Source organism: Pelophylax lessonae (genome assembly GCF_965119305.1).
Source record: "Pelophylax lessonae genome assembly, chromosome: 3".
Lineage (NCBI taxonomy): Eukaryota > Metazoa > Chordata > Amphibia > Anura > Ranidae > Pelophylax > Pelophylax lessonae.
Window position 1 is genome coordinate 495,112,841 of NC_138770.1, and position 20,905 is coordinate 495,133,745.

The following is a 20,905-nucleotide window of genomic DNA, read 5'->3' on the forward strand; positions in this document are numbered from 1 at the left end:
ACCCGTGCAACACCCCGATCAGATCTGCCATATATCTTATGCTTGTCTGTACGCAGGCAGAATCTGTTCCGGAGGGCTTGGAATCACAGGCGTTCAATAAACCCAATAAACAAATGCTGACATATAACCTCATTCAACAAATTTGGAATAAGTTGAAACAACTGCAATGAGTTATAGGGTTCATGAAATAGAGTCCCATATGGTGTAAAAATTCATATATTGAGTTTGCTAAACTTCAACAGGGTGGTGAGAATTCGGGGTGACTCATCTCACATTGTTAAGAATGGGATCCTACTTTAATTTTCTGAATTCCAAGGAAAAGATTGCCTTGCCCTCTCACATGTATTACTATTCTATTCAATTGTGACATGCTGTCAAGACTTAATGAAATAAGAGTGGCTGGATCCAGTCGCTTCCCAAATCTTTAATCTGCTGAGTGTACCAAGGGCTTTACCTCCCAATGCTATACCACCACCCAACAAAAAGCGACAGCTCGCTGGGAGCAGGATTTTGGCCAGCTTTCGGAGAACGAATAGGAGGAGGCATTTCTATCAGTGATCATTAGTTCCCTTAATGTTTCTCAGAAATTGTCACAACTATATTTTACTGGGAGCACATTACACTCCACTTAGACAAAATGGGTACACTTGCGTACCCGCTAGGTTGTAGATGTAGAAGAGACCAAGGGGATCTTAGTCATCTCTTCCAGTGTTGCACAAGGTTACACCAGTGTTGGACGGGGGTTTTGAACACTCTTAATAGAGTTTTTCAGATTAACGACCAATAACTTAAAGTCCTCTAAACCTTCCATCCACTTAGGCACTAAGTGCCCTTAGTAGTCCAAACCTCTGTGCTTTACTTCTGCAGAATACCTGTCTAATATTTCATGATGATACTAGCATTAAGAACAGCACAGACCACATCTGCAAAGTCTGGTCACTTCCATCACTGTATTCTTTTTATTCTAAGTTTCAGTATCATTCAACTGTCTCAGAACTTTAGTCAACAACCTACTAGTATAAAAAACAGACCAAACTAAGAGCACACTGGTATAATGTATGAAACCTACTTTATTAAAATACAAACAAAAGCACTTACAGTAGTGGTGATGAATTACGGTCATCAGAACCAGACTTGTGGAGAAGCAGTGACTGTCTGAATGTAGCCTCTTTGACATATGTACACTCAGCATATTACATTTATAGGCTATACAATGGTTGGGTACTTACCCATTCTTCTCTTACGTATACCAGTCAACTGGTGTTCATACTGTCTGTTAGTCTAAAATGCAAAAGTATAAAAAAAAAATGTATTTAATCAACAATTGGATCATATATTTTGCACTTCTATCTGAACAATGTAGCTGAAGGTTAAAAAAAACAAAAAAATGAAAAAACAAAAAAAAAACAAAATAAAATAATACTTTTTTTATTTGTGTAGGCTGCCCCCAAGCTACTCTCCATGGCTGTACGTTGCAGCCTGGGCCCTACCAGCAAATAGAAGATACAGTGCCTTGCGAAAGTATTCGGCCCCCTTGAACTTTGCGACCTTTTGCCACATTTCAGGCTTCAAACAAAGATATAAAACTGTAATTTTTTGTGAAGAATCAACAAGTGGGACACAATCATGAAGTGGAACAAAATTTATTCGATATTTCAAACTTTAACAAATAAAAAACTGAAAAATTGGGCGTGCAAAATTATTCAGCCCCTTTACTTTCAGTGCAGCAAACTCTCTCCAGAAGTTTAGTGAGGATCTCTGAATGAGCCAATGTTGACCTAAATGACTAATGATGATAAATAGAATCCACCTGTGTGTAATCAAGTCTCTGTATAAATGCACCTGCACTGTGATAGTCTCAGAGGTCCGTTTAAAGCGCAGAGAGCCTCATGAAGAACAAGAAACACACCAGGCAGGTCCAAGATACTGTTGTGGAGAAGTTTAAAGCCGGATTTGGATACAGAAAGATTTCCCAAGCTTTAAACATCCCAAGGGGCACTGTGCAAGCGATAATATTGAAATGGAAGGAGTATCAGACCACGGCAAATCTACGAAGACCTGGCCGTCCCTCTAAACTTTCAGCTCATACAAGGAGAAGACTGATCAGAGATGCAGCCAAGAGGCCCATGATCACTCTGGATGAACTGCAGAGATCTACAGCTGAGGTGGGAGACTCTGTCCATAGGACAACAATCAGTCGTATACTGCACAAATCTGGCCTTTACGGAAGAGTGGCAAGAAGAAAACCATTTCTTAAAGATATCCATAAAAAGTGTTGTTTAAAGTTTGCCACAAGCCACCTGGGAGACACACCAAACATGTGGAAGAAGGTGCTCTGGTCAGATGAAACCAAAATCAAACTTTTTGGCAACAATGCAAAACGTTATGTTTGGCGTAAAAGCAACACAGTTCATCACCCTGAACATACCATCCCCACTGTCAAACATGATGGTGGCAGCATCATGGTTTGGGCCTGCTTTTCTTCAGCAGGGATAGGGAAGATGGTTAAAATTGATGGGAAGATGGATGGAGCCAAATACAGGACCATTCTGGAAGAAAACCTGATGGAGTCTGCAAAAGACCTGAGACTGGGATGGAGATTTGTCTTCCAACAAGACAATGATCCAAAACAAAGCAAAATCTACAAAGGAATGGTTCCCAAATAAATATATCCAGGTGTTAGAATGACCAAGTCAAAGTCCAGACCTGAATCCAATCGAGAATCTGTGGAAAGAACTGAAAACTGCTGTTCACAAACGCTCTCCATCCAACCTCACTGAGCTCGAGCTGTTTTGCAAGGAGGAATGGGCAAATATTTCAGTAATCTATAAGTAAGGTGCAGTTAGTACTGTGTCAATACACAAGACGAATCACACTCAGCAGCGCTATACCCAAAGCAATCCACTTTAAGTATCTAAAAGTTGTTAAAAATTGTTAAAAAATCGTCATAAAAATGCAAGCATACAAGTGATATACGTCTCTATTGGTCCCCAGTGCAGTCTTTACTAGCAGAGAAACATGGAGTCCATGATAATCGATCGAATAAATTGTGGTACTTCAATCAAATTGGACAAGGATGGATCCACCACCACACCTCCAGTGCTCCCCTCCAGATTTCACACTCACCAGATCAACAAAGATAAAAAAAGCCTTTATATCACTGCCTCTCGGTTGTCTCTCCACACCTCTGATTTATAAGATGACAATCACTGCCCGCTGGAGCGGTGTGGTGGTGGATCCATCCTTGTCCAATTTGATTGAAGTACCACAATTTGACCGATTATCATGGACTCCATGTTTCTCTGCTAGTAAAGACTGCACTGGGGACCAATAGAGACTGTTTTGCATATATCACTTGTATGCTTGCATTTTTATGACGATTTTTTAACAATTTTTAACAACTTTTAGATACTTAAAGTGGATTGCTTTGGGTTTAAGCGCTGCTGAGTGTGATTCTTCTTGTGTATTGACACAGTACTAACTGCATCTTACAGCTATTGTTTATTTACAGCGGCTGCTGACCAGATATATATTTATTCATTGTTTTTTATGTATTTATAGATTAATGTTGCACCTTTATTGTGTTGCACATAAGTATCTGAAGAGGATACTTATTATCTTACAGTGACCACCAGCGCTGGGTGTGTGTTTGACAGATTTTTTATCATCAACCACTATTTTTACAGTTTACAGCTGTAATCGCAGCAAAAGGTGGCGCTACAAAGTATTAACTTAAGGGGGCTGAATAATTTTGCACGCCCAATTTTTCAGTTTTTTATTTGTTAAAAAAGTTTGAAATATCCAATAAATTTCATTCCACTTCATGATTGTGTCCCACTTGTTGTTGATTCTTCACAAAAAAAAAAATACAGTTTTATATCTTTATGTTTGAAGCCTGAAATGTGGCAAAAGGTTGCAAATTTCAAGGGGGCCGAATACTTGCGCAAAGCACTGTATATCTGTGCTCAGCACAGTTAAATATTCTACTGCATTGCAGGTCATTGTCAAGACCTGAGCCTTATAGCTCTTCTACAGCTAGGGTTTATCTGCCACATGTTAACACAATAGCCAGTCCCAAGCAAATGCTCCAGTGGATATAGAGGGATTATAGTTGGTCATCTTAAACATGCAATACTTGTCACTCAAAAACAGCAACAGCTATTTATCGCGCAGAAAATTTGCGCGTTGCGATTCCGCCCATGATACGGATCGCTCAGGTGAGAATGGAGCCTTAGATGTGATGGCTGCATTGTTTTTCTAAACATAACCTCTTAATGTCACGGCATATTGTAATATATGTGAACTAAAAATCCAAAGTTTTTCCAAAGTTTGCTAGAAAGGGTATACAGTATAGCAATGTGCAGAGGATTCATCTAAAATGTTTAGAGGTACCAGTAAACAGGGCTATTCAGGCTATATTCTGTAACTGCCCAGACTTGCCTGTCTGCCAGCATGTGCACAGACGGTGGTTGGAGATATTCACGCTCCATTCTCCTGACTCAAGTCCATAACAGCCCCCATACTTCTGCAGCACACCTCGTGCAGGGCTGTGCAATTTATTGTGGATCAGATTAGGGCTCCAAAAGTCCAACCGAACACCCAAAGGTCCATGGCACAAGGGAGCCCAGGTCACCTGGCATGTGTCCCTCAAAAGGGGGTCCTCTCTGGCTGCCAGGAGGGCAACTCCTTTTCTTAATCACCACCAGCACTCCCAAATGTTGTATTCCCTTTGGTATTGTATTGGCTGTGCATACTGATTTATAGCCAATACTATTACGAATAAAGCATTGGGACATAGGACCTTAAATGCTTCATTAGTAATAGCTAGGCATTTTTTTTTAAAATTTTGCTTTATTGTACCAAAGATCTGCAAATACTACAGATTCAATAGAATTATCCATAGTGTTGTCGGAATGCAATAAACGTGGAACTGGTTTTCAAATGTATCAATACATAGAATTATAGAAACAACCATATCGTTTGAGTTAGAACATTTGCGTGTATTTTTACGAGCTACATAACCGAGCCTTCAAGGGGCACCACGTTTACGTACATGTCAAGCCAGATTTTTGTGTCAAGTTAAAACTGGGCTAATGGGGAAGGAAAAAAAAAATGATGAAAGGGGGAGGTAGCAGAGAGGCCTATTTGCATTCCCAAGGCAGCGGCTCCGGTCGGGCCGGAACTTGTGTAAATCTCGCGACTTCCTGCAGGTAAGTATCAGTGCAAATAAAGTGTCTCCGTGACCCCCACTTGTCTCTAAATGGTTCTTCTGTGTTGGGAATAAAAGCTGTCAGTTCTTCCATACGATGTATTTATTTGATTTTGGAATACCACAGTGCACTAGTCGGTGAGTGAGTCTGTCTCCATGAGGCAGGGATGCAAGTTTTTGCTGGGTTGAGCAGATGCATGGTTAACGATTTTTTTATATTTCCGAAGGGGTCTCTCAGTCAGGTGGAGTAAGCACGCTGCTGGGTTATCTTTCACATCTACAGATGCCAGTTTTATGGTGATTGTCACCTTTTCCCTGAAGTAGTTTAGTGCGGGGCATGACCAGAATAAGTGAAGCATTGTTCCCCCCTCCGAATTACAGTGCCAACACTTATCTGGAATAGTGTTATCCATCTTATGGAGTATATGTGGTACTCTGTACCACCTGGAGAGGATTGTGTATCTCACTTCCTGATATTGATTCGCAATAGATGATTTGTGGGTTAGTACGAGAATTTTCTTGGGGGTGAATTGTAGGTTAAGGTCTGCTTCCCATCGACCGATGTAGGTCAGTTTTCCCCCCTCCTCCGGTGAAGTTCCATAACTGTAAATCAAGGCCATTCCTACATAGTGCTTCAAAGGGAGTCAGCGAGTGGGGGACATAGTTTGTTTTCTGAAAGGTCTGGAGGAAGTGCCGAAGTTGGTTTGTCCAATGGGGGCTCTGAGAGCTTGGATATATCTGCTAAGGAAGGAAATCTCCCACGTGACCACATCTCCATCAAGTGAGATTTCCCTTGTTGGCCTAGTTCCCCAAGTCTCCGGTTAGTGAACCCCAGGGTAAAATCTGGGTTACCTATAATGGGCGTTAGAGGGGAAGGCAGAGACGTTATTATCAGTAGTTTGAAAAATGACCCTGGTTTCTGATAAAGTGGCACTGATCAGGGGGTGATTCTGTATACTCTCAGGTAGGGAGGCGGTGGTCCAAGGAGCGATCTGTAGCAGAAGCGGGGGGTCCTCTATATCCATACTCACTCATTGTTTAGAGTTCCTGTTGCAGTGCCAGTCCACAACCCTCGAGAGATGCACAGCTCTATAGTATTTCAGCATATCGGGTAGGCCAATACCCCCCTTCGGCTTAGGAAGAGATAGAGTTTGCCATTTTATCCTGGGCCACGCGTGTGACCAGACAAAGTTTCTAAAGAGGGACCTCATCTGTTTAAAAAAAGGTCGGAGGGAGTCAGACCGGCACTGCTTGAAAGACATACAGCAGCCTGGGGAGGACAGTCATTTTCAGAGCACTATATCTATCGAGCCACGTCAAGGTTAGAGTGCCAGTGTTGTAGATTGAATTTCAGTGCCTGGAGTAGAGGTAATAGGTTTTCCTGGTATAAACTCGTAAGATCCGGGGTTGCATTTATATCTAGATATGTTATTTGAGTATCTAACAATTGAAACGGGAAAGAAGACCGTATGTTTTGAGCATCCGGACCTGAAAGTGTACTGTTGAGGGCTGCTGTCAGGGAGGCAGGTGGAGCCTGACTAGTAGAGAGAACTCTCACCTGAGAGCCCGAGGTAGCAGAGCAGGATGCCTGATGGACACTAAGGTAAGTACTCTGACAAGGACACAGGTTCACCTGAGGTGCGGAGTCTAAGTGCTACCTGGTTTTCACCAGGGCCCCTGATGGTGGGGGTGGACTACGCTGCAAGCTAACACCAGATCGCGGTCCCCAGGATCACCCAGCCAGGCAGAGCGCAGGTTCCGGTCCAGAAGCAGAGAAGCAGACAAGGATAGCCGAGAGAGTAGTCAGACGAGCCAAAGGTCAGGGCGGGCAGCAAGTAGCAAGGTCAAGAGGAAGCTGGGTCAAATAATCAGGAACAACGGTACACAGGATCACAGGAAGAGCTGAAGAAAACACAACAATTAACTGGAGTGACTGCTGAGTTTAAATAGGCCGATTGGCGCCAAGATAATTAGCGTGCGCATGCACACTGGTGAATTTGCGAATGCGCAGAATGGTGAACCCGCGTACGCTAAGAACGTTCTCGCATGCGCATTGGCAAATGTGTGTTCCTGACGGGAAGGTTGCCAATGCACCTGCGCCGGTTAGCAAAACTGACAGCTGCAGACTTAGTGAGGTTTATTTTGTAGTTGGATAATTTGCCGTATACTTTGGAGGTTTCTAGAATGTTGGGGAGAGAGACGTATGGGTTGGAGACGAAAAAAAATCAGGTCATCAGCATATGCTGCAATTTTGTGGTGGCCTGAGGACTTCTGGATGCATGGGATGTCTGGATTTTTTCTGATAGTACAGAGAAGGGCCTCTATAGTCAGAATGAAAATGAGAGGTGATAAAGGGCAGCCCTGTCTTGTCCACTTTGTAATCTTAAAGAAGTTTGATCGCATGTCGTTTACCCGTATTGCCGCAGTGGGGGCAGAACAGAGTGATAGAATCCAACATAACATGTTGATACCAAGGCCTATATGACACAGGGTGGCCCGCATAAAATGCCAGGCCACCCTGTCGAAGGCCTTTTCTGCGTCCGTAGACATCAGAAGGAATGGGCGTCTCGTTATGCGGGCATGATGAATCAAGTTGAAGACATGAGTTCAGTGGTGGGATTCAGCCGGTTCGCACCGGTTCCATAGAACCGGCTACTAACTTTCTGCAAGTTCGCAGAACCGGCTGAATCCCTCTGCGCGTCTAAGGACGCACAGTACAATTGAATGTCCCGCGCTCGGACCGCGAAGCCGCAGAGCGGAGCAGTGCGCCCCGACCTGCCCATTCTGTCACAATAGCGAATGAGAATTCGCTATTGTCACACGGATCCTCCTCCTGGCCAATCAGGGAGCGGGTCCTCCCGCTTCCTGATTGGCCGAAAGGCAAACACCGTGCCATTGGACGAGGAGGAGGCGCCGCGGGACGACTGAGGACTCGGAGACGAGGGGAGCCGGGGAATGAAGAGAAGCTGCGAGACCGTCCGTGAGGTAAGTGCATGGGTCTCGCGGGGGGATCGCTGGCACTCTGCAATCATTGGGGGCAATGCTGTGGCTGGCACTCTGCAATCATTGGGGGCAATGCTGTGGCTGGCACTCTGCAATCATTGGGGGCAATGCTGTGGCTGGCACTCTGCAATCATTGGGGGCAATGCTGTGGAACTCTGCAATGATTGGGGGCAATGCTGTGGAACTCTGCAATGATTGGGGGCAATGCTGTGGAACTCTGCAATGATTAGGGGCAATGCTGTGGCTGGCACTCTGCAATGATTGGGGGCAATGCTGTGGTCACTGTGCATTGAAAGGGGGCACGCTGGTCACTGTGCATTGAAAGGGGGCATGCTGGTCACTGTGCAATGAAAGGGGGGCACGCAGTGCTGGTCACTGTGCATTGAAAGGGGGCACGCTGGTCTTTCTGCATTGAAAGGGGGATGCAGCGCTGGTCACTGTGCATTGAAAGGGGGGCATGCTGGTCACTGTGCATTGAAAGGGGGCACGCTGGTCTCTCTGCATTGAAAGGGTGGCACGCTGGTCACTGTGCATTGAAAGGGGGGCACGCTGGTCACTGTGCATTGAAAGGGGGGCACGCTGGTCACTGTGCATTGAAAGGGGGGCATGCTGGTCACTGTGCATTGAAAGGGGGGCATGCTGGTCACTGTGCATTGAAAGGGGGGCACGCTGGTCACTGTGCATTAAAAAGGGGGCACGCTGGTCACTGTGCATTGAAAGGGGGGCACGCTAGTCACTGTGCATTGAAAGGGGGCACGCTGGTCACTGTGCATTGAAAGGGGGCACGCTGGTCTCTCTGCATTGAAAGGGTGGCACGCTGGTCACTGTGCATTGAAAGGGGGGCACGCTGGTCACTGTGCATTGAAAGGGGGGCACGCTGGTCACTGTGCATTGAAAGGGGGGCATGCTGGTCACTGTGCATTGAAAGGGGGGCATGCTGGTCACTGTGCATTGAAAGGGGGGCACGCTGGTCACTGTGCATTAAAAAGGGGGCACGCTGGTCACTGTGCATTGAAAGGGGGGCACGCTAGTCACTGTGCATTGAAAGGGGGCACGCTGGTCACTGTGCATTGAAAGGGGGCACGCTGGTCATTCTGCTGGGAAAGTCGGAACTGGTTACTAAAATTTTTGAATCCCACCACTGCATGAGTTGTGTTGTCTCTGGCCTCCTGAGAGGGTATAAAGCCTGCCTGATCCAAGTGTTTCAATTTCGCAATGTGTGGGAGAAGCCTGTTAGCTAGCACTTTAGAGAAAAGTTTCAGATCCACATTAAGTAGTGCAATGGGCCGGTAATTCCCACATTGCGCCGGGTCTTTCCCCTCTTTGTGTATGAGTGTAATGTAGGCTCTCAGGGAGTCCACCGGCATGTTACCCTCTTCAATTAAAGAGTTATAAGTCGACAATAAGTGTGGTAATATGCAAGTGTGAATCCGTCCGGACCCGGGGCCTTTTGAGGTTTGGTCTGCAGTGCAGAGGTTTCCTCTGCAGGGATTTCAGATTAGAAGGAGTTACCAATATCGTCAACGAGTTTAGGCATTCCTAAGGCTCTTATGTACTCACCCGCGGATATTGTTTCATCGGTAATGGTCTCAGGGGATAGGTCAGGTTGTAAATATAGAGTCCCTTGTAGTAGTCACAGAATTCCCTCGCTATTACTTAGGAAGTGTGTACCTTCGCTCCACTACTGTTGTTGATATGTGAGATGAAGTTGCCTTTTCTCGGCCCATGTATTACTCGAGCCCGGTTTGCCAGAGTATTCGAAAAAATGTTGTCTGGGGCAGGTTTAGATTTTGTGTGGTCTTCTGATAAAGAAGACCAGTTAATTCCTCTCTGACTTTCAATAAGGCTGTGAGGTGGGATTCCGCTAAGGATTTTTTATGTTGGGAGTCTAGGGTGTGCATTTGAGCAATCAGTTCGTCAATCCTCTGGGTTCTCTCTCTTTTCTTCTGGGCGCCTATATGGATCAAAATGCCCCGGACAACGCATTTGTGCGTTTCCCACGCGGATGTCAGGTTTTTGGAGGATTCCGAATTTTCCAGAAAAAAAATCCATGAGAACTTTATCAAGCTCAGCTCGGACCACCGGAAGCTGCAACAGTGATTCGTTGATCCTTCAGGTCGGGGGTTTGGAGTGAAAATCACCCCACTTTAAAGTTAAGTGTATGGGGGCATGATCAGAGAGGGAGATGAGGTCTATCTTAGAGGAAGTGACAAGTGGCAGGTATTTGTGTTGGATCATGAGGAGATCTATCCTGGAATAAGTATGATGAATCGAGGAGTAATATGTGTAATCCCTTTTTTTAGGGTGCATGATTCTCCATGGATCTACCCAATTAAGGTGTGACAGTTTGTTTTTTAGTTGTCTCAGGCGTGCGTAAGAAATATGTGAAGTGCCCCTCTAAACATCTATCAATAGTTCAGGGGCAAAATTAAAATCTCCAACCAGCAGAAAAAGACCCTTGTGGAATTCCAGTAGGATAGGGATCAGTGGCCATAGGAAATGGAGATGATCTGAATTCGGGAAATAGACATTCACCAAGGTGACCGTGGTATTACCAATCTTCCCTTTTAGGAGCAAATAGCGGCCCTGAGGGTCAGCCGTTTCTCTAATAAGGGCCATGAGATGTTTTTAGCAATTAGTACGCTAACTCCCTTTGATTTAGAAAGGAGTGAAGGTGCATGGTATGCCCACGGAAAGTCTCGATAGTGTAGTTTGGGAACGGTTTCAAGTATAAAGTCGGTTTCCTGTAAGAAAATCACTTGGGAGCGAGATCGCTTTAGATCCGAGAGGAGTCTGGACCGTTTCTCAGGTGTAGCTAGACGTTTAAGGAAGTGAATTTAATCTCTAGCTTATTTTGTCAAGGTGTGAAGGCCATGGCAGACACTACTACCTTTTAAGAGGTTCAAGAGGACAGTGGGGAAAGATGAAGGGAAAAAAAAAAGAAAAAAAAAAAAGAAGAAATAAAAACAAAGGGATGGGTATGGGGGTGGGAACAAATGTACATAAATCTAAAAAGGTAAAGACAGGGGGGGGGGGTATTAGGCGATCTATAAGTGAAAAAAACAAATGGTCTGGACTACCGGACCACAAAAAATGGACTTTAAGGGCACATAAGATAAACCACATAACAGCACAATATAAAATTAAATACTTTATTGGTAAGTATAAAACCAAAAAAGTTAATTAAACCGAGGTGATGAACCTCAATTAGAACAAAGGCAATTACAATACATTCAAGTGTACTCCTGTGTCTGAAGCCACAAGTGTAAAAAAAAAAAAAAAAGCTGGGATTTTACCACAGCAACAGTAAAAGAAAGCATCAAATCACAGAAAGAACTCAAAAGCCTCCTGGACAGACAAGGGAACTTGCCTCTGAAGGCAACTCTCCGATCCGGGCACCCCCATCAATCATTGAGGGACGCAGACCCAAGGGCAACCCACAGCACACAACCCTCATCAGCGGGATATGGTGTTACAACAAAACATAACACTGTGGGGGCCCATGTCTGCTCGGGAAGAACTAATAAGTCAGCCTGTCAGCCAGGTTATGTCATCACTCCATGGTCCCCAAAGAAAGAAGAAATAAAAGTGCGAGGAGAAGAACCCTCCTAGACCGCCTGGTACCCACAGAACCTGTCTATCTAGTACTGATCAATAAAGACCCCAATCAATGTCCTATAAGCGACCCATCATTGGAGCCAAACGCCCACCCGGAGTGGAGTTTACCCTGTCATGGCCCCCCAAGGCCTTCCTCCACCAGGTGTTCACGTACTAATCAATAAAACACGTGGGTAGAGCGTCCGGAGCATGGGATATCACAATGGCATTCTATAGGAGCGTATGAGAGAGTACAGATGCGGTTTCTTAAATACATTTTACGGAGGGCGGAGAGCTGCCATTTTACATCTTCTGCTGGGTGGTCCAGAAGTCAGTCCTCATGGTTTAGGGGAGGTTGGTATGTCTCTGGGGTCTGATCTCATGCTTGAACGAGGCCTACGTCTCCTGGGTCATTGCGGCCTCGGAGAAGGAGGTCGAAATGGCACAAAAGTGGACAGGAGATTCAGCCAATCTGGGATAGGAATCATCGGTGCACCCAGGAAAGCAAAGAGCTCAGGCAATTGGTCCGGCCACCATAATGCAAACAATTAATTTCCCTTTTGAACTATGAGGTGGAATGGGTGGCCCCAATGGTAGGTAGCTCCAGAGTTCCAGACAACTTCCAATAAAGAGCGAAGAGTTCTCCGAATCCTCAGGGTCAGACTGGAGAGATCAGGGAGAAGGCGTATTTGTACTCAGTCAAAGTCCACCGGTGCTCTAGACCAAGCCCGCCGCATTATTTCCTATTTGATAGTGTAGAAATGCACCTTAGCGAGGAAATCTCTGGGATACATAGCGTCGCAGTTGCGAGGACCCTGAACTATTTTCTCTGTCCAGCTCCAGCTCTTCCGTAGGCAACTTATCCAGTAGGCGATTAAATATAGCAGTGACCATTGCCCGGAGATCTCCTCCAGATGTGGCCTGTGGTATACCTCTTAGTCTCTGTTTCCTCGGTTACGGTTCTCCCCATGGTCAAGCTGCAGGTGCAACATGGTGATGCGTCGGTGGCAATAGGCCTGCAATTCCTCCAGTGCTGTCACCTGAGCGTCCACAGCAGCAGAGGATGTCTCAACCGCAGTTACTCTAGTGTCCGCACTGTCAATCTGCTGCTTAAAGTCATAAATTACCTTTGAGAGTGTACTCACTATTGAGGCTGCCATTTCAGTGAAGTCCTGTTTAGTGAGGAGGAAAGAGATAATATTCCTCCATTCTGAGGCTGAGGTTTGCTCTAGCTGGCTGTGGATGGTACTGGGGAGTCTGCCCTGAGAATCTCTGGGGTGAGAATCGTCAAGTCTGGTCTGTCAGTGGTGTGGGCGGGTGCTGGAGCAGGGACTGAGACGTGTTTCCTTGCCTTCTTCTGTGTAAGTGTATCTGCTTCAGCCGGGCGCAGCATCGCCATCTTGGGTCCCAAAGCCGAGATCAGGGTGGCTGTTTTCCTCAGAAAATACACATAAATGTCTGATCCCCGATGGGCTCGGCATCTGGTGTCCCTGGAGTCTTGCTGCCCGCGGAAATGTATTAGTGCTGAGGTAGGGTCTGTATGCATCGGCACGGAGCACCCTAAAGACTGTCCCTACAGCGCCATTGCCAAGCCCATAGTTAGGCATTTAACTTTATTGTACTGTATATGTCTCAGGAGCCCTAGTTTGTATCATGTTTTAAGGTACTTTAAGGTACTTTAAGATAATTTATATTTTTTATTCAGTTATTTGTGGGTTTGAGCTCAGAACACAGAATAAACTTATTATAATTTTTATTTTTGTTCATGTTGTTCTAAATAGCACTGCTATTTCCATTATATATATATATATATATATATATATATATATATATTTTTAGCCATTATTCATTTTCAGTAAGAAAATGTGGTATGATGGAGTTATAGGTCGTCTTTTTCACAGCTTTCTGAATCTGGATGATTTGTTCCAATTGTGCCGGGTTGCTGACATTACCATTTGTGAGAGCTTCGGTCTTCAGTAACATGGCTGCCATTAAGGGACTCTAAGGAAGTTAGCAGAGAGGTGGCAGCACCCTCTATTTTTTTTATTGCTATGAGCCTATATAGTCCAGTTACCATTGTTCACCACTACCTCTGTTGTTCCAGTGACTATGTCTGTTAGGACAAAACACGTAGGACAGAGTTTTAGCGATTACATTATCACGCCTGCCTGGGCGCCAAACACTTTATGTAATCAAGACATCTGAGGCAAGGAAATCCCTCCCATGGATAGAGGAGACGCTGGCCTGAGACTGCCAAGACGGACAGGGAGCCATAAGCCCGATACTGCCAAGGGTGTCATAGCGATAATACAGGAGCCGCCACTGGAGAACCCTCTCTTGGCAGAGGTGGAGGGTGAGCCGAGATAGAGAAGTGGCGGCAGCGGCACTGTAAAAAAGTAGAGAGCGGGCCCAGGGCAGTCTCCCTGCCGGAGGTGGGAGATCCGGTGAAAGTCGGCTGTGCTCGGCAAGGCTCAGAGGCACAAGGGGAGGTCAGGGAAGAGAAGACTGAACGGCTGTACTCGGAGAAACTAGGCTGGACTCGGCGGACTCTGGTAAAAGCTGAAGACTGGCCGATCGCGGCCAAAAGGCAGCAGCGGAGACAGCAGAGAAAAGAGCGGTGTAACACAGAGTTACAATTAAAGGGAAGAGAGGAGACAGGGAGAGAGAAAGGAAAAAGAAAAAAGGCAAAAAGTAAAAGAAAAAAGAAGGGACAGGACAAAATTCTACATATACCCTCACATTAATAGAGCAAGGAAGAGGAGGAGGAGGAAGGGAAAAAAAAGAAAAGAAGAAAGTAGGGAGAGGGGAGAAAAAAAAAAGGAAAAAAAAAAAAAAGTTACCATCTGAAGAGCTACCCTAAAGCAAGAGTAGTAAATCACCCCTCGTTTTTGTTTCTCTTCATGCTGAACTGTTTTTTTGCACAGGTCACTTGACACCACTTATAGTGCGAACAGCAGATACAAGGTGGACACTCTCCTAGTAGGAGGTAAATTTAAATCAGTGACAGGGGAACTCTGAGGCTACATAACTGAAAGAATGTAAAAATAAGGCGACACTCAGGATGATTGGTAAATCAGGAAGTGGTGGAGGAACCGCAAAGTCACCCACAGTCAGGGACAGCCCTGGAACTATAAGAAAATACATGTCTCAGGATGGAAATATGGACTGGCCTGTCTCCGTTTCCGCCTTGCCCCCAATTGACTTTCAAACAGGGAGTAATAGGAGTACTCAAGAAACAATATCAGCGGAGAAACACACCTAACCAGTTAAAAATATATCTGGATGTTGAAAATGATCCCGAAGCCCAATTGCCTATAAAATTTGAAATGGCAAATATGTTTGCTAAATTTGAACTTTCCTTGAAGAAAGACATGGCAGTGCTACATAACTATCTTGGTCAGTTATTAAAACAGGTAGAGGATACAGAAAAGAGGCTAGACATTAATTCTCAAGTTGTGCGGGAATTAAAACAAGAGAGGAGTTTGTTACAAATCGAACAAAGGAATTTGGCATACAAACTTTAAAATCAAGAAAATAGAGACAGAAGAAATATTTGAGAATCAGAGGACTACCAGAAACATCACAAGGAAAAGATCTAGTGACAATGAAAAAAAATATTCAATCCACTGTTAGGCAGGCCTATAACAGAAGTCCTAAAAATCCACAGGGTCAGAAGACCACAAAACAAAAAACATAGCAAAAGATGTTCCAAGAGACAGAATAGTAAGATTTCATAACTATACGGAAAAGGCATACAGTAAATATGGGGAAAGATGAGAGGTGTGCCACCACTAAAGTATGAAGAGGCAAACCTGCAGATCTATACGGATCTTTCACAAAGCACATTGGAAAGAAGGAGGACTTTAAAATCACTTTTGGATCAAATGCGAGAACATAACATTCAATATAATTAGGGATTTCCAGCGTGCTTGGTGGGCCGGAAAAATGAACGTGCAGCTACATGATTTCTGTAGAAAATCGGAACTACCGATGATAGAACTGCCCAGCTGGTCAAACAGAAGAAGAGAAGGCCTATTACCGGATGTTGAACAATGGCAACTGGTCAAGAAGAATACGATGTGACATAGAAAAGTTATTGAAATAAGGACATTAAATATCATGGAATCATAGGAAAAGACAAGGAAAGACGCATGGGACTTTAAAGGCAGCCACTGGAGAAAGAGTAGACATAATTAGAAAGAGAAAGTGGGATGGGGAAAGTAACACAGTAAATAGGAAGGAGGAGATCCCTGGGAACCTAGTGGGTACATGGAGGACTAGGAGCCATCTTACCCCAAAGGAGGATTCTATCAGGTGCTGTTAATAGAGTTCCACCCCACCTCAAGAGTAGACAAGTGGAGAAGATCCAGATGGGGGAGGTATCTTGTCTATCTGCTGAACAGAGGAAGGTCAAAAAACCCTTTTCCACTACTTAACAGTATGGGGGAGGGCAGAGCAATATCACAATTGGTGGAGTGGGGGAAAATAAAAAAAGTGACAAATTATGGGTGAAAATTGAAAAAAACTTGGTTGGAAAATAACCTTCGGGTACCACATAAGTACAGAAACTTGGATATAAATACACATGAGTTGACTAGAAATGTATTTAGGGTTTGGGATTTAATTTATAGACAAGCAAAATGGGAGTAACATTCACCGTGAATTTCACTTATAGGGACAAACTATTTTATTCCGGGAAATGAAACACATTTTAGAGAATGAATATTGGATAAAAATGCACAGATTAAAAAGGAAAGATATGTACAGACCAAGATTTGAAAAACAAAAAAGAATGAATGATATTGAATGAATGGCAGTATTCCCAGTTAAGACATTTTGTTACAACACTATCTCAGCCTATTGGGGCAGAAGAGGGACTTCTTCCATTTGAATGTCTGTGTAATGCCCAGACTAGGTCAAAACATCATATTTCTCTCATTTACAAATTACTTACGGAGATGGCAGAACCGGAAATACCTCCATTCATTGAAAAGTGGGAAAAGGAAATGGGGATACAATTGGAGAAGCAACAATTAGAAAAAGTTTTTAGAGCTGTCCATAACTCAGCGGTAGACGAAAGCCAGTGAAAGCAAATAAATACCAACCAGAAAAATCTCCATTGTGTTGGAGAGGGTGTGATCAGAAGGGTACAATGGCGCATATATGGTGGGAGTGCCCAAAGATAAGGGAGGGTACTGGCAAAGAGTGCAGCAGTATATAAAAGATTACAGGTATAGAGATTAAAAAATTATCCATGGGTATGCCCATTTCATAAAACAAAAAGTACAATAAAACATAAGAACACAGTGCCTCATCTAATGAATGCAGCAAAGGGTGCAATTCCAAAAAAAATAGGGGGACCCAGAAAGTCCTACAATAAAAGAGTGGTTTAAAAGAATTGAGCAATTGAGAACATGTATGAAATTGAATATTTAAGTAGCGGTAAGGATCAAACAGAGAGGTTTTATAAGACCTGGGAAAAATGGATAGGATTCAAAAGAACTAGGAAATATGCGGAGATAAGGGATGAATAGAAGTAGAGGGAGTAGATCATAGAAGTGGGGGGGGGGGGACAAGGCAGGTGGGAGAAGAGACAGAGCACGGGTAAGATTTGGTGGGGGGTAAATGGGAACGAAGGAGGGGCTATATCATTTTGTAAAAAGAATGCATTAACCACTTGCATTAACCACTCAAATAATGGCAGAGCAGTTTGGCTCTTGTTTTGGGACGACATCATATCTTGGTGCTCATTCAAGCAGGGCATGCGTGCAATCGTGCACGCGCAGCCCTGCACTGTTGGTGGAGGTGTGTCCCTGAGACATAGCATGTCACCGACAGCGAGTAAACAGCCAATGAGCATGGCTTTTTACCACGTGATTGCCTGTGATCCAATCACAGCCAATCACATAGCTCTGCCCACAGTGTAGACTGCGCATGCGCACGATCGGGAGCGCACTGTGCAGTCATGTCAGTGGCGGTGTGTTCCCAGGAACACAGCTCGTCACCGACAGTGGTAAACAGCCAATGACATTGGCTGTTTACCACGTGATCGGCTGTGATCCATTCACAGCGGATCATAAATGTAAACAGAGCGGTAACTAAAAGTTACCAGCTCTTCTCTCCTCACACATGGTTTCCAGTGTGAGGAGAAAAGAGCCAGAAGCAGTGAGTTACCAATCTGTGTTCTGTCAGTTTCTACAGCACTACACAAATAAAGAGTACCTGTCCCCATACAGTGTTTAGCTCCCCCCCATTGCACCTGCCACCCAACAGTCACCACATCAGTAAACCATAAAGTGCAAGTGTCACCCATCAGTGCTCATAAAGTGCAACTGTTATCATAAAGTGCACCTGTCACCATCAGAGACTGCCATCAGTACCGTCAGCGGTGCGCCTGTCACCCATCAGTGACCGTCGCCTGTCACCCATCAGTGACCGTCGCCTGTCACCCATCAATCACCCATCAGTGACTGTCACCTGTCACCCCATCAGACACCCAGTGACCGTCACCTGCCACCCATTAGTCACCTGCCGACCATCAGTGACCGTCAGCAGTCATCTGTCACCCGTCATACAGCCCATTACAGCCACCATCATGTCCAAAAAAGTGTACAGCAGCGAGGAGGCTATCAGATCCTCTCCATGACTGGTGAGTGCAGAGGGGAGTTCTCATCAGATTCCAATTCCGAATTTGAACCTATTAATAGTAGTGGATCAGCGATGGAATCAGAGGAAGAATGGGTTCCTCCTAAAAGGGCATGGCACTCTGGAAACAAGGCAGCCACAAGCAATAGGATCAAATGCCCATGCCCAGTACCAGCACTGCCACTAGCGATACACCCCAGGATTGAATGCTCATGCCCAGCACCAGCGCTGCGGTATCACTCCCAAGTACCAGCACAGGAATTCCAAATCCCCCAACTACCAACACTGGAGTGTCACATGCCCCAAGAGCCAGGGCCACTACATATCTCCAAGATGCTCTTGCCAACCCAACATGGCTGCCTTCTAACTCAGGATCAGCAAGCATTCCCCATTTCACCGCACACCCAGGTGTGAAAATCAATCCTGAGAATTCCTCAGAAATTGATTTTCTTTATTTTTGCCCAAAAACTTTGCTGCAATTTATCGTGGACCAGACCAATCTCTATGCCCAGCAGTAAATTGCAAACAGCCCCCAATCATCCTATGCCCGTCCGTTTGAGTGGAGAGGTTAGAATTTTGGAGGAAGTCAAATGGTTTATGAGCCTCACTTTAAACATGGGGCTAATTATAGGTGTAATTTATGCTCCTAGTAAAGAAGATATTAGGGTAATTGGCGCTGCCAAATGATAAAGTAAAATATAGAAGTGTGTCTCATAGATCTAGGTGCATTAAAGTGTTCTGAAAAAGTTATTGCTGTAAGTAATGGTCCCTAATGGTCCCTATAATATAGCCAATGGTCTTGATGATAAGCCACAATAAATATTTAAAGATATCAATAAATTAATAATAAAATTAACCATTCATCAATTAATATCACAAATAAATACTTGATAACAATGCAATAATAAGGCAAGCCAATAAATAAAAACAGTTAAGTGTCTCAAAATTCAAAGTGTAGTGACTCTTAAAACAATTGGTGTAAACACTAGGTGGCAGTGTTGATCAAAATTAAGTAGAGATATCCAAGTGACTGAAAAGTGCCAGGTGCTATAATTAAGTCAAAATCTAAATGGAGCGCAAAAAATGGGTATCCAAGTGAAATTAAATAAATATAGAAACAAGCCAAGTAGTATAAAAATGCATATGATGTGCCAAGTGAATAATAGGAAGTAAAAAACAAATAGATAGGTGAATTTCTGGTGGATAAATAAATATGAATATAAAAAATATAATAATAAATTAGTCCATATTAAAAGTGACAAAAAGTCCAAAGAAAAATATATGCTCAATATAATAGTCCAACAACGTGCAATATGGTGATAGGACGTGCCAAAGAAAATCGCATGGATAGAGGGGGTGTCTCCTGGTGTGGATCAGGATGTGGGTGCTGGGTGAGGGAATTCCGTGCTCCCCTTCCTAAATAGCCCGCACTCACCAGAGAGCGGCACCCCTACAGGGGTAACCAGCGTTGGGTAATTGGGGTAAAACCCCGATGAACCTCGGTGAGCCTCTCCTCTCCTGGTGGGACCAGTGGTACTTCCTCCCTCAAATGGTAGGTAATGGGGATGAGCGATGTGTAAATAGGGGTAATAAGCAGCGCTCCAGCAAAGATGATGTCCGGGATTATATGGATAAAGAAACACTCATATAGTGAAGTACCGTAATGTATGTTCTTTTATTAAACAGATAAAATCAAGTACTCACATTTAAAAACCAGATAAAGCGTCTGTAGGAAAGTAGGGACCGCGAACCCCTCGTATAGCGGTATATCCGGACCCCGTGCGCCTCAACGGCCGGATGTGCGTCTCAAGGTGCGGAACTGACGTGCCTACGCTCTACGCGTTTCGTCATCAAACTGACGTCATCAGGAGCAGCGTGAGGCTACGTGAGTCCCGCTAGTATAAATCCTAAAACGTTGCCCGGCAACCGGAACAGGCGCCCAATCAGAAAAAAGTATACTAGCGCGTCATCAGTTGTTGGGCAGATGTGGTTAATGCAAATCTACATAGAAGGTGAAGCTCCACCCGATTGGATTTTTCGACCAATGGGTTTTTAAATAGAGCCATATTCAGCAGTTGCTATGTTAAAAAGAGGAAAACCTATTTGTTTATTCCCGATAATTTAAATAGGTGACAAAGGAATATGTCAGGACCGTCCGAATTAGTGGTTTAGTAATTATAACATTAAGTGATAAATATGAGGAATTAAAATAAGAGAAATAGTAAAAGATATAATCGGGAAGGTAAAAAACTTCGTCATATGTGTTTTGAATCTAATTACAACCTATGATACAATTAACAAATATTAAGGAGAAAGGTAAAAAATATATATATATGTGTTATAAGACCAAGTATACGGTAAAAATGGACATATATAAAGAGGATAAAATATAAAATTATTAAACCAATGTAACATTGTGGCTTAAAATATGTTAATATAATTATGATATGG

General features: G+C 44.1%; 1 protein-coding gene across 1 annotated transcript in view; it reads right to left on the reverse strand.

The window, feature by feature from the left end:
- LOC309551209 (centromere protein H-like) overlaps nt 1-20,905 on the reverse strand; it is a gene marked incomplete at its 5' end in the record, with an annotated part of 207,307 nt that overhangs the window by 12,896 nt on the left and 173,506 nt on the right. Inside the window, one exon of the mRNA XM_082251707.1 lies at nt 1,230-1,281. Coding sequence (XP_082107833.1) covers nt 1,230-1,281 — 52 coding nt within the window. The remainder of the gene's footprint in view (nt 1-1,229; nt 1,282-20,905) is intronic.